Raw genomic sequence first — 15,011 nt, forward strand, 5'->3', positions numbered from 1 at the left:
TTCCTCTTTACATCTTCGTTGTATATAGGTAGGCATGCTGTCCGTTCCTCATCTTCCTTTCCTTCTTTCTATTATCCTTATTATTGGCCTTTTATTGTCAATCTCATTATCACTTTTCTCTTTATAGCTTGTCATGTTTTCGGTAACAACACGAAATAGAAACATTAATGCACTCTTGTGGCCATTCTGCCAGTCGCAGAGACCTGCAGCTCAAATGATTTATGTACAGCCGATGGTGCGTACGTGTTCAAAGTTACAATGACATCCGAGAGTGTCCCTTGGGTGCTCCACTTGTTTCGTCAGGCAATATACGCATTTTTGTCGAGTCAGATTTTATACTCCCTTTCTACTGACCCTAATTTTCCTTGGACCCTGTGGTGAGTGCTAGCGCGCTGAGCTTTCAGGAAACAGTGTGTCTTCCTGTCATTTCCGCCGTCTTGATAAACGATGAGGTGCCACTTTCGTCAGGTCGGAAGGAGTGTTAGATACTATTGAAAAAGTACCTTTAATTCAATTCTCATCAGTCCATAACTTTCACAAATATCATATCGACCCCAGAAGACTACCTCAATCTTCGCAACTCGAGTGAATTCCTAACAAAGTGCCCGATGTGACAATGTCTGGAGCGATGCACACAAGGAATTATGACCAGAGCGGTCTGTTTACTTTCGATCAAATAGTTCACGAAGTTGTCCTCTGACATCATGTGAAAAGCGAGTGATCGCCCCGTCATGACGAAACAATGCAGAATAGTAGTTTCTTTCGAAAACCGAAACAAATTTCATATCTTCATATCCAATGTTAACAAAGCTTAAAGAAAGGAACGAAAGAAACGAAGTAACTCATTTATGATTGATCGCTTCTAACGTTCATAGTCAGCGCAGCTAAGAAGATTTGTTACTAGATTAGCATTCAGAGTTTTCTCGGTATGTTGCCTCGTCTGAATTTTTGGCAATGGCTACAGTGGCTTTCCTCTGTACCCGCTGATGTACTCTGTTGTCTGGGATCCACTCAACATTTCGTCCTACCCCTTTGTTGGGCATGAAACTCCGTCACTTTTTTTAAAGGAAGCTATTGATATCATTGGTTTGATATAGTGGAATGACTGGAAAACTTAATTTCATTTGGTTCCTGTGCGGAGGGAATTTAGATTTACTGTTTCCTATTGTCCCATTTAGCATGAGCCCCGATAGACAGTCATCAGCGAGTGTGGTCTAGATTCCTGCTTTCCTCATGTGGGATGTGGATCGCACAACAGCATTTAAGCTGTGACCGGTCGTTTGTTATTGTTCTCACGATTTGGTCTGGCGAAAGTCAGTTGATACCCCTCCAAGTTCTTCGTTGAATACTTTATTCGGTTTTCTTTATTACATAAGGCAGTCAGCCCTCTGACCGAACATAGTGAGCTACCGTTCCGGCCAGTTCGTGGTCTAGTGGTTGCAGTAGCTCCTGGGATCCCGGTCTCGATTCCTGGCCTAGTCGGAAATTTTCTCTTCTCAGGTACTCGCAAGTCACCAAAGTGACGTCAAGTAGAAATATTTGCATTAGGCCGCCGAACTAGCCCAGACTGGGTTCTCCCGGCCAATAATTCCGTACGATCATCTCATTCCAGTCCGTCCTAGTAGGCACCTCCATCAGAAAGAATGCGGCTAGAAATTAAAACTGGTCGAGGCTTACGTACTTGCCTAACAGCCAGGCATGGTGAAGTGCAAGTTCAGAGAGGCCATTCAAAAATTAAAAGACCTAAGAATATGAATGACGATTAACTGAAACCCTCAGCTGCCGACAGGTGTTGTTGATTTACCTCGATGTGGACAGCTGAAAATGCGTGCCCCCACCGGGATCCGAACCCGGGATCTCCTGCTTACATGCCAGACGCTCTATCCATCTGAGCCACCGACGACACAGATAAATAGCGCGACTGCAGGGACTTATCCCTTGTACGCTTCCCGTGAGACCCACATTCCCAACTGTCCACAATTCCACATATGTAATGTACTTTATAGATATTTGCCCATCCACTCATTACTCACGCACACTTTGGCGATTCCCGTAAGAGTTTGGTCATCGAGGTAAATTAAAAACACCTGTCGGCAGCTGAGGGTTTCAGTTAATCATCATTTATTCCAGGGAAAAGCTGCACGGTCATCAACAGTATCTGTTCTTTCGAGAACAGTTACTGTCTGCATATATATAGTTAAAGGCTACCCAGCCATTGATCTTCGTCTGTGCGAATGCGCACAGGTTGCCCAAACTCTTACGGGAATCGCCAAAGTGTGCGCGAGTAATGAGTGGATGGGCAGCGAGTAATGAGTGGATGGGCAAATATCTATAAAGTACATTACATATGTAGAATTGTGGACAGTTGGGAATATGGGTCTCACGGGAAGCGTGCAAGGGATAAGTCCCTGCAGTCGCACTATTTATCTGTGTCCTCGGTGGCTCAGTTGGATAGAGCGTCTGGCATGTAAGCAGGAGATCCCGGGTTCGGGTCCCGGTCGGGGCACGCATTTTCAGCTGTCCACATCGAGGTAAATCAACAACACATGTCGGCAGCTGAGGGTTTCAGTTAATTATCATTTATTCCAGGCAATAGCTGCACGGTCATCAACAGTATCTGTTCTTTCGAGAACAGTTACTGTCTCCATATATCTAAGAATATGAATAGGGAAGACGGTTTGTACCAACCTGCCTGCCAGTCATCATCATGCTGCATTAACAACTTGAGATGTTAGCGGTGCCAGCGTGAAACTTTTTTAATTATTATTGTCTTTAATTATGTTGTGGTGTCTTGCGAAGTAGAGGAGAAGACGAAAAGTAAGTAGTTCCAAGCCATACAACTATGGGCAAAATGTCGGCTACTTTAAGTGACAGTCGTCTTTACTATATGAAGCGGGACCATATCCAGAAAATTTTTGTGCCAACTGAATAGCTGTGGAAATCTAGCACATTTATTGGTAGAATTAATTTCAATCTGTAAAGTGATACTCGTATATCCTATTGGTAAAAGCTCTTATATCAACTCCCCACTCGTGAGACATTCTAGATGGTCTTAAATCCGATAGTTGTTGTAGTTATAAAAACGACAAACTAACTACAGTCAGTTTGCAGCTAGCACGGAGAGCAGACTCTTTGTGACTGGTGCTTGCTTGTTGCGCTGCAGCGAGTATGCAGAGCGCCTCATCGAAGATATGAAGGAGAGGTGGAACGCTCCGCCGCCGCCACCGCCTTCTCTGCCAGCCACCGACGAAGAGGGCGAAGGCGAAGGAGAGGGCGAAGGAGAGGGCGATCCCGGGTAACATTTAGCTACTCTACTGCCTTCCTTCCTTCCTACTTCCTTCCTTCCTAGCCTAGCAACACAAGAAATAATTCCCATGTTCGTAAAGTACATACAGACTGTAGACCTTGAATGCTGTGCTTCATTTGTTGAGTTACTTCATGCGTAAACGAGTGTTAACGTACCTATGTATGAAAAGGGTCTGTATATATGTGTCGAAGCTTCCTTCCTCAGCAAATCACTTTATTGATGCTTCAGTTAGTGTAGGATCAAAAACATATACACTACTGGCCAATAAAATTGCTACACCACGAAGATGACGTGCTACAGACGCGAAATTTAACCGACAGGAAGAAGGTGCTGTGATATGCAAATTATTAGCTTTTCATAGCATTCATACAAGGTTGGCACCTACAACGTGCTGACATGAGGAAAGTTTCCAACCGATTTTTCATACACAAACAGCGGTTGACCGTCGTCGCCTGGTGAAAAGTTGGTGTGATGCCTCGTGTAAGGAGGGGAAATGCGTACCATCACGTTTCTGACTTTGATAAAGGTCGGATTGTAGCCTATCGCGATTGCGGTTTATCGTATCGCGACATTGCTGCTCACGTTGGTCGAGACCCAATGACTGTTAGCAGAATATGGAATCGGTGGGTTCAAGAGGGTAATACGGAACGCCGTGCTGGATCCCAACGGCCTCGTATCACTAGCAGTCGAGATGACAGGCATCTTATCCGCATGGCTGTAACGGATCGTGCAGCCACGTCTCGGTCCCTGAGTCAACAGATGGGGACGTTTGCGAGACAATAATCATCTGCACGAACAGTTCGACGACGTTCGCAGCAGCATGGACTATCAGCTCGGAGACCATGGCTGCGGTTACCCTTGACGCTGCATCACAGACAGGAGCGCCTGCGATGGTGTACTCAACGACGAACCTGGGTGCACGAATGGCAAAACGTCATTTTTTCGGTGAATCCAGTTTCTGTTTACAGCATCATAATGGTCGCATCCGTGTTTGGCGACATCGCTGTGAACGCACATTGGAAGCGTGTATTCGTCATCTCCATACTGGCGTATCACCCCGCGTAATGGTACGTGGTGCCATTGGTTACACGTCTCGGTCACCTCTTGTTCGCATTGACGACACTTTGAACAGTGGACGCTACATTTCAGATGTGTTACGACCCGTGTCTCTACCCTTCATTCGATCCCTGTGAAACCCTACATTTCAGCAGGATAATGCAACGACCGCATGTTACAGGTCCTGTACGGTCCTTTCTGGATACAGAAAATGTTAGACTGCTGCCCTGGCCAGCACATTCTCCAGATCTCTCACCAATTGTAAACGTCTGGTCCATGGTGGCCGAGCAATTGGCTCGTCACAGTACGCCAGTCACTACTCTTGATGAACTGTGGTATCGTGTTGAAGCTGCATGGGCAGCTGTACCTGTACACGCCATCCAAGCTCTGTTTGACTCAATGCCGAGGCGTATCAAGGCAGTTATTACGGCCAGAGATGGTTGTTCTGGGTACTGATTCCTCAGGATCTATGCACCCAAATTGCGTGAAAATGTAATGACACGTCAGTTCTAGTATAATAAATTTGTCCAATGAATACCCGTTTATCATCTGCATTTCTTCTTGGTGTAGCAATTTTAATGGCCAGTAGTATATTTCTCCAGGTTCCTGGTGTAGACTGGTTTGATACAACGGTCGCACACTATAGGAGGATCCTATCCGAACTGGTGCACTCATCCCTGAGGGTGAGAGACTATCTTCACTCATGTAACTGTGTGGGGCCGTGCACGGGAAGCTGAACCATTACGCAAGAGCTAGCGACCTGAAAGGTCAAACATGCGACAGGTTTTCGGTACTCAGCCTACTAACATTAATGAACAAAACAACGCATGTGGCACACTAGCCTTTCATGACTGCAATCCAAACAATTTTGGATCTGGAGACTCGTCAGTCGCCCGGGACGACATAATGGCTGAATTCCAAGACTCAACCTCGCAACATCCTACGTGTTTTACTATCTTCTTACTATAGGCAATAGCCGAGCGGTCTAAGAACGCTGCAGTCATGGACTGTGCGGCTGGTCCCGGCGGAGGTTAGAGTCCTCCCTAGGGCATGGGTGTGTGTGCTTTTCCTTAGGATCATTTAGGTTAAGTAGTGTGTAATCTTAGGGACTGATGACCTTAGCAGTCAAGTCCCATAAGATTTCCCACACACACTATAGGTAAAGTAACACAGGGACAACCGAAATAAATAATGATAACTCTGGACACTCAATGCATAACAGAATCATTGAAATAACGCTTAAATGTAACTACACACTTATTTAAATAATCTATAAATCTGGTGTGATGTAGTAAGGGAATAAAAGGGTCTCTAGTTAATTCATTCTCTACTAAAAAGAAAAATTTATTCAGGTTGCTTACGTCTTGAAAACCTTCCAGCAAGTATCAATGATTTCTTAATCTTATGAGGACGCTCAGACAAAAGACATAACTTCGCTATTTTCTTCCCAATCAAAATGGACCAGGGACAGTTCTGAACAAGAACAAAGTCCCCAAATTTGAAGGAATGAGCTTTTACCCTGTTCTTATGCTGCTCTTTCTGTTCTATTTCCTCTTTGTGTAGTCACGTTAAAGCTGCGGCAATCTCCTCCTAAGCCGTATCAGGAGCTGTGGAAAATAAATTATTTATCTTATTGGCACTTATTTCAATTATTTATTTTATGTGTCTAAGGCTTAGATAATACAAAATAATAATAATAAAATTCTGCCAGGCACTGCTGACTTTCTGTTAAAAATGGACTCTAAGCTCCACAATCCCGCTGTCTGGAAGGCCGTATCACTTGCTGCATATAGACATTCTGTGGTGCAAGGATTGGGCAGGTTTCTGCAGACTGGGAGATTCTGGGCCCTGCAGTTCACTACACTCACATGACTCATCTTCAGTTATGAAGCCACACTTCCTGAGGTTCGCCTAGCCTCGTGACACTCCTGCCCTCAGTCGGTTTAGAGCCTTCCACGTCACATACGGCAGATGAAAGCCCGAAGCAGGTTCCTCTTTGATGCTTTTCCCAACCATTTCGCTTAATGAATTTCGCCATAGCTCTGTTCGGCAAGTTCCAGATTCTGATGGACTGCTGATGTTGTGCGCATGAAGCTCCTCCATGGAATCAACCTCGATTTTTGCGGTTCATATCCAAACAGGAGGTGTCTGGGATCAATTTCTTGCTTTTTCTTTTCTCCATTTCTGCGAATATTCTTGCGCAGATGCGAGGTGGTGCTATAACCACAATTTGATAAATTGTATTAATTCGACGAAAGGATATGCTGTTTAATCATGCACCAACTTCTTCAAACATTGGGATGCACACCGTCCACTTAAACTGTCGTTCATTACATTGTATTCTGGCTAATATCCGTATCTCTCGAGAACACCGTTGACCGGATTTCCGGTAGAGTGGTAGAATATAGTACTGTGTACCGTAGTGTTCCGTTGTCGCTTTTCACGAGTCCAAGAGCGCGAGGTTATTTGAACTGAACACCTAAGCATTTTCTACGCGGCCGGCAGCACTTCATTCTGCCGGAGCGACCAGCTTTGCAAGGCTGACTAACGTTGGTGTCACGATTTCGCCATGAACCCTGGGGCGATCAGTTCTACAAATGTTGAGGGCTAACTATTATTTTTGTCATGACTTCGACGTCACCTCCGCACCCTGTTATACTGAGGCGCCTACATCACTGTTATCTGATTCGTCTACCAGTCCGGATGACGAATTTTAGGGACGACTGTTTAGTGCCGGTCGACTGTTAGGAAGAGAATAGTTGTGAGCATTGGGACAGTTGTTGCCAGGGAGACCGCCCCTGCAGCAATCGCGAGCCAACGGCTGTCGTATATCTTCTCTCCCAGTCTGCTTGAAATTCGTCCAAGGCATAAATACTTCGAGGATAGTCTCGACGGTCGAGAAAGGCACTGTTAGAAATTTCATCTGAGCCCACGCGTGCATTCCCTGATAGATTACCGGGATTATCTCTTCCGTTTCTAGTGGTGGAGAGCTCTGAAAACCTGCTGCTAGAAGAACGTGCGCAACTTACCTCTGGAGGCATTGTAAGCAGGACCTGACGTGCAAATTCTGCTCAGTTGCTACTGTTGAGCACAGTTCAAGTACTGAGCTAGGAACTCCTTGGTCAACTGGGGAAAGCTTGTACAGTATCTGCTCATCATTTCCCACCAAAGACGAGCTTCAGATGAAAAGTGTCAGTCAAACAGGTTAATCCGATCTGATAAAGTGAAGGAATGGAACAGATCAAAGTTGTTACGAAATGTACTGGGTGGATGATGGAATTTAATCCTTTAAATGTTTCTCAAGATGGCTTAGATAGATGTGAAGTTTTGTGTCCATGACGACAAGAGAAACAACACACTTACTAATCAAAATATCCACGGTGTACTGCCGGTCTACAGTGTCCAACGGGCACAATATTTCGGCGATCATACATGTCGCCATCATCAGGTGAACTGACGGACTGAGCTCCCGTGAACGTGCCAGCACGGAGATCCGTACGCTATGGCTGCTCAGAGGGAACTCCGATGTCATCTCAGACGCCGTCGCAATCTGTTCCACCGCGCGACCGTGGCGCGGGGCACGGACAGCGAAGGGAGCGCGCCGCGGGTGGAGGGTATTTAAATCGGCCGCCGCCGCGACTGAACCCAGTTCCCTCTGAGCAGCCATAGCGTACGGATCTCCGTATCGGCTCGTTCACAGGAGCTCAGTCCGTCAGTTCACCTGACGATGGCGACATGTATGATCGCCGAAATATCGTGCCCGTTGGACACTGTAGACCGGCAGTACACCCGTGGATATTTTGATTATCAAATACACCGGGAGAAACTCAAGAATCACAACACACTTACTGATATGCTACCAGTAGTGTTGAACAATGTTTTATTATGTAACAGAACATAGAAAATGAATAACAGGAAAATTGTCACTGCTTCATGGCGAAAACCGAAACGGCGTCACTGGCGCCGTAATATTCTGCTGTGCTTTTCATTAGTCGACTGGTAAATAGACCTATGTTTACCAGCCATCAAGGTGGAGGCCAGTGTTTATTTACCAGTGGCTGAGTTGTGGCGAGTCAGTCGTCAGAGAGCTGAATGTGGTGCAGTACAGCCAAATTGTACAGGGGTATCGCATTGGGATAGCACAGGAAGAAATCTGCACTTCATGTAGCACTTGGATGACAGATAATCGTGAGGTCTCTCGCAGAACTGAAAGATATGTGTCCAAGCATTCTGTAGTGAACAGATGCTGGCTGTGAATGAAAGCGGACCTCCTTCCGTTTTGTCTATGCTCCGGGTGCAGGGCCCTGGTAGAAGGCACAGGCCACTGGCCTGGCTTACCTGCTCAGCTGAGTTTGGTATACAATGTAGTGGAGGGAAAGGTTCATTGATGCTATCCTTTGAATAGCGACGGCATTATCCATGGTTGCGACACCAATTGATACGCGGCTTTCATTTCCCATGTCACCCAGCTGTAAAGGAATAACTTCAGCTACAGGTATCCTATTTTCTATTGGCATACTCAGTTTCCGCTCTTCGATATCGATTCAACTGGGTAACTCTTTATTTAGCGCTTGACAATGGTTTTGGATGAAGGGTCGACTGTAACTTCTCCTCTGGTCCTTCAGTCCTAGATTCCACGTTTGTCCTGTTTGTGCAAGATTTAAAGGTCACCTGATTGCTCACCTACCCTGTCAACAGCTTTGTTAACTTGCTCATGAAAACCATCGAGCCTACTTTTTAAATTTCTTATGGTCTTGGCGTTTTCCAGCGACTTTCTGTTCAACAGCTGGCCTTGGACTTCTAATTTTTTGTATATATTCTTACTTAATGGAAGATTCTTCCCTTCTAAGGCCTTACTTATCGGGCTAGCATGCTTGGCTTGTTGTGAATCAAGTTGCTCATTGACAAGGTTAGTAAGCTCGGCTTGAGAACACGTATGAGCTTGAATTTTCGTCAGTGGAGCCATCACTATCTACAGAGGATCGCGGCTGCCAGTAGTGACTGACGGCAAAGCACAACATCCCCCTGTGGGAGACACAACGAAAGGTCGTGTGGTCAACGGCGCTAGCGCTTTGTCGTCGGCGACGGCGGCGGTGACGGTGTCTGCACCGGCAGTTGCAGTGCCGTCAACGATAGTGGCAGGGGCAGCGGCACCCGTCTTGGCAGAGGCGGTATCGGAGCCTTCAGCAACAGCGACGTGTGCAGCGACTACGGCAGAGGTAGAGGCGGCTAGAGCGGCAACGGCAAAAGTGATAGGACCAGCGGGGGAGAAAGTTTCAGTGACGTCAGGGGAAGTGGCAGGTGCAGCGACAAAGTCGGAGGCGAAGGTGGTTACAGGCAGAGCGGCGAAAGTGGCAGGGGCAGCAGCGGAGTCAGGGGTAGCAGCTGGTGCAGTGCCGACATCGAAGGCGCCTACAGTCACAGCGGCGAAAGTGGCAGGGGCAGCAGCAGAGTCAGTTGCAGTGGCGCCGGGGGTAGCAGCTGGTGCAGTGACAATGTCGAAGGCGCCTACAGTCACAGCGGCGAAAGTGGCAGGGGCAGCAGCGGAGTCAGTTGCAGTGACACCAGGGGTAGCATCTGGTGCAGTGACAACATCGAAGGCGGTTACAGTCACAGCGGCGAATGGGGCAGGGGCAGCAGCAGAGTCAGTTGCAGTGGCGCCGGGGATAGCAGCTGGTGCAGCGACAATGTCGAAGGCGCCTACAGTCACAGCGGCGAAAGTGGCAGGGGCAGCAGCGGAGTCAGTTGCAGTGACACCAGGGGTAGCATCTGGTGCAGTGACAACATCGAAGGCGGTTACAGTCACAGCGGCGAATGGGGCAGGGGCAGGAGCGGAGTCAGTTGCAGTCACGTCGGGGGTAGCAGTTGGTGCAGTGCCGACATCGAAGGCGCCTACAGTCACAGCGGCGAAAGGGGCAGGGGCAGGAACGGAGTCCCTTGCAGTGACGCCAGGAGTAGCAGGTGGTGCAGTGAGGACATCAAAGGCGCCTACAGTCACAGCGGCGAAAGTGGCAGGGGTAGGAGCGGAGTCAGTCGCAGTCACGTCGGGGGTAGCAGCTGATGCAGTGACGACGTCGAAGGCGGCTACAGTCACAGCGGCGAAAGTGGCAGGGGCAGGAGTGGTGTCAGTTGCAGTGACGTCGGGGGTAGCGGCTGGTGCAGTTACGGTAGCGGAAGCGGCTACAGTCGCAGCGGCAATAGCGGCAGGCGCAGCGGCGGAGGCAGTTGCAGTGACGACGACGGAGGTGGTTAAAGTCGCAGCGGCAATAGCGGCTGGGGCAGCCGCGGAGGCAGTTGCACCGACCGCGAGAGAAGCGGAGGCGGCTACAGTCGCAGCAGCAATAGCAACAGAGGCGGCAGCAGAGGCAGTTGAAGTGACGGTGGCAGGGGAAGAGGTGGTTACAGTCGCAGCGGCAATAGCAGCAGGAGCAGCGGCGGAGGCGGTTGCAGTGACGTCGGGGAAAGCCGCGGGCGCCGCGGCTTCGGTTGTGGCGGCGGCGGCAGCAGCGGCTCCCGCTGTTTCCATGGCAGCGGACACAGCTGCAATTGCTGCGGCGGTGGAGGCATGCCGGTGTGCCGCTTTGCCCCCCTCAGACATCCACGCGACAGCTGGAGGCGGTGGCACAAATCTCGCAACGGTCGGATGGCCGTCGCCACCCCTGAAGTCGTCTGTTGTGGCATCGCAGGTGCTAACAGACAGGTGTTGTTCTAGAATAAAATTTTTACTCTGCAACAAAGTGTGCACTGATATGACACATCCAGGAAGATTAAAACAATGTGCTGGGACGAGATTCAAACTCAGGACCTTTGCATTTCGCTCGCAAGTGCACAACAGACTGAGCTATCCAAGCACGATGAATGACCCACCCTCACAGCTTTCTTCCATCGGTACCTCATCTCCTACCTTCTCAACTTCACAGCTTGCGGGTGTTTTTAGAATGAGTTCGAGTCTCGGTCTAGCACACGGTTTTAATCTGCTAGGAAGTTTCATGTCACAGCCAGTCCACTTCAGAGGGAAAATTTCAGACTGGAACCGTCTCCCAGGCTGTGGCTAAGCGAAGTCCCTGCAGTATCCTTTCTTCCAGGAGTGCTACTCTCACAAGTTTCACAGTAGAACTTCTATGAAGTTTGGAAGGTAGGAGATGAGATACTGACGGAAGTACAGCTGTGAGGTCTGTAGAGCACTTGCCCATGCAAGGCAAAGATCCTGAGTTTAAGGCTCAGTCTGGCATACAGTTTTAATCTACTGGTAAGTTTCTTGTCAGTGCGCACTCCACTGCAGAGTGGAAATTTCATTCTGGGAACATCCCCTAGTCTGTGGCTAAGCCACGTCTCCACAGTATTCTTTCTTCCAGGAGTGCTAGTCGTGCAAGTTTGCAGGAGAACTTCCGTGAAGTTCAGAAGTTACGAGATGAGTTACTGGCTTAAGCAAACCTGTGAGGATGGGTCGTGGGTCGTTCTTTGGCAGCTCAATCGGTAGAACACTTGCTTACGAAAGGCAAAGCTCCAGAGTTCGAGTCTAAGTCCGGCACACATTTTTAATCTGCCAGGAAATTTCAAGTGTTGTTCTATCTAACCATTGTCTTGCTACGTCAGTTTATCGATATTTGGTCTTATACCTTATCTCAAGGATCTAGTTTTATTTAGCTATGGATTAAATGAATTCCTTTCCAACTATTTATCTCTCTCCACTATTGGCGATTTTCTGTGCATAGTGCCAATAGTGGTTGAAACACTTGTTTCTTTCCCCCAGTGGGAAACAGTACAAAATTTTCACCATGGCTAAGTACCTCATTTCTCAAGCAGGTTCGGAGTTCTAAAGTAAGAGGATCCGTAAGCGGTCGCCAAGGTTTGCACGACCACACCCGTACTGTCTGGTACATCTCTCGTAATCTCAGACGACGTAAATGAAAAGAACTTCTCCCATTTGGCGGGCGATATTAATATTCAGATGATGATGGGATTTCAGGTTGATCTCTGATACAGTATCCAGCCGTGTAAGGTGTCAACCACATTCCTACTAGCAGGAGGCCACTGAATTGTTTGGATACTGGGGAAAGGTGGTAGTTATTCATAACAAATATTCTGAAATCAGAATGGAATAGTATATTAATAAGCCGAGGGCGGTCTTCATTGACATTACGCAATAGAAAACAACGCAGAGAACAAATATGTTAAGTATACCTACACATACAAAGCTAAGAACAAATCGGAGATAAAATACTGTACCATGAGAAGCAGATCTAGATGAGAATGTGAGGAAGGCCTAGATGAATTTTATCGCATGGCTGGCACCTCTGGCATCGTATCGCGATATAGTCATGATCACAGGGTGAACGAAACGCCGAGCGAGATTGAGTGACATTACTAAAGTGTCTTCAGAATAATGAGCAGTTAACTATACTACCCCATGGCGGTGACTCTCTACAGCAAAATGGGGTTTGGAACGGCGTTGATGCACCAGCTGCTGGCCTTTCTCAGAAGATCTGACCAAACGGGGCAGATGTGGCGGCGGCCAGGCCTTTTAAAAGCTGACTGGCGTCATAATCTGGCGTACCTAGGACTGCGAACAATATCACCAGTGCCAACCTTGTGGGCAGAGGTCTCAGCTAGCGCTCGCCTGCTGTCTCATAGAAGCAGCCCACTTCCTTTTTTCTCCAGAGGTTGCCGACCCTGGCACAACCTCAACTGCTGGAAAAGCAGGCTTTCCTGCAATCCTACGAGTCTCTCGAGCAAGAAGACACTTCTTTCAAATTTTGATCATTTTTAACAGTTGCCACCATCTTGAGTAAATTATTAGATATTATTGATAAGAAAATTATGAATACATCAGCTTACTATTCGTCAACAGAGAGTCCTGAATCTGTCACCTGATTTATTAGTACTCGACTCATCCTTCGTTTTCGGTCTTGTGCAGCCACATCGTGCGCGTCACGGCAGTGGCCATCTTTGGAATGTTCGTAACACGTTGTGTTACAACTTTCAGTAGTAGCGGAAGGTGCCTTGAGTGACAAGTTGAGGACAAAAATCCATGTCCAGAAAGTCGTCCGTTGTTGCCTCAGAGATTAAAAGTTATGGTGGTTCACTCCTGTTTTCGGCAGCAAACTTATGTACCATGACTGATCGTAAGTGAAACATTTCACCATGGTGATTGTGGGGCGGTGAGTTAAAATTAAAGCTACGTTAATTAGTTTTAGACGTTTTTTAAAGTTTGAATGTTGAAATGTTTGTGCGATTTTTTAATACCATTGCCTTTTACAATGTCCTGAAAATTATTTATGCGGACAGCCAGAAAGAGATGTAGAACATGGTGTCCATAATCCACAAGTCAATTACTCAGCTCGCCGAAACTGAAATAAAATGCTCTAACTCTCTAAGTATAATGCAGAGGAGTCAGGAACTACGACAGTCAATGGAGGTCTACTATCGTTATTATACATTCCAGTAAAGTTCACATACACAAGTACTGATTTTGCAAATCATAAATTATTTCTATTGTAATCAGCACTCGACACAGTTCAGAGACGTTCGAAGTCTCAAGTATTATTAGTTATCGTTCTGTCTGTTAATTAGGCACAGTTGATTACTTGTCTTAAAAGTGAAAAATAATCTTTGCCTCTTGCAATACTATTTTCTGTAACATAGCAGGCGGCATATAAAACAAAACACTAAAAATTAAATATGGGCTTCCCAATAAACTATTAATCCATGAAAGTTCATTTTTACTCAGTTGCACAAAAACAACGTTATATCAGATTCAATCGAAAAAATACCACGTCCGTCATCGTTAACGTCATCCGAGGCGTACCTGACACGGTCGCAGACAGAATAACGTTGCGAGACACATCACGTACGACTGACGACGATGGAATAACTTCTCGAGTGAAGACACGTCAGTCTTTATATACCCTCGGTGTGGACGCAAACAGAACACCGCTGCAAAACGTTTCCAGCGCTGCAGCAGTGCTCAGCTAGCACCCTTTTTGAGTACAAAATAATTTATTTCAATATTAATTGAAGCCTGACAAGGTTCCCGATATTTTTCTGGGTAAAACTGCACTGTGTTTATGATCTACAAAAATCTCAGCGTCATAACTCTTAAACCTTAACTTCTAGAATTTTTTAAGTGGAACAGAGGGGTGATTGTGAACTCTGAATCGTCTCTTTCCTAACTTCTGCACCTTGATCAACTAACAGCATCATCTTGAAAGTCGGTACAGCTCTATCATTACATGTATAGTGCTGTCATTCAAGATTTATATCTTAATTAAAAAGTTAATCTAACTCGATTTTTGGTCCCGGCGGAGGTTCGAGTCCTCCGTCGGGCATGGGTATGTGTGTTCGTCCTTAGGATAATTTAGGTTAAGTTGCGTGTAAGCTTAGGGACACATGACCTTAGCAGTTAAGTCCCATAAGATTTCACACACATTTGAACATTTAACTCGATTTTGCAATTTTAATCTAAAATTGGTTTTTACCTAATAAGTCAAAAAGTAAAAGAGGTAGCTTCTTGAAAACCGCTACAATATGTTTCTTCAGGAAACAGACCCTACATACGGAAATACAACATTCTACCTTTAATGTCAGGTGCTTTTGAAACTTCTCAAAAGTGGATTTTTGTGGAAATTAATCATCATATCATGCTGAG

General features: G+C 46.6%; 1 protein-coding gene across 1 annotated transcript; it reads right to left on the reverse strand.

Annotated features, from left to right (window-relative positions):
* Positions 1-9,335: 9,335 nt before the first annotated feature.
* LOC126240796 (ice-structuring glycoprotein-like) lies at positions 9,336-11,044 on the reverse strand. Its single transcript, XM_049947956.1, has 2 exons — positions 10,900-11,044; positions 9,336-10,447 (listed from the first exon to the last, which is right to left on the reverse strand). Exons 1-2 carry the CDS (start codon positions 11,042-11,044, stop codon positions 9,336-9,338), a joined length of 1,257 nt encoding a protein of 418 aa, XP_049803913.1.
* Positions 11,045-15,011: the final 3,967 nt, after the last annotated feature.

This window comes from Schistocerca nitens, chromosome 1 (genome assembly GCF_023898315.1).
Source record: "Schistocerca nitens isolate TAMUIC-IGC-003100 chromosome 1, iqSchNite1.1, whole genome shotgun sequence".
NCBI classification, from domain to species: Eukaryota; Metazoa; Arthropoda; class Insecta; order Orthoptera; family Acrididae; genus Schistocerca; species Schistocerca nitens.

Excerpts from the sequence above, each read along its gene's own strand:
- LOC126240796 (XM_049947956.1), bottom strand. The coding sequence starts at position 11,044 with ATGCCACAACAGACGACTTCAGGGGTGGCGACGGCCATCCGACCGTTG. Across the intron at positions 10,448-10,899 it reads GCCGCAGCAATTGCAGCTGT|CCGCCTTCGACGTCGTCACT; the intron begins GTCCGCTGCCAT and ends CTGTGACTGTAG.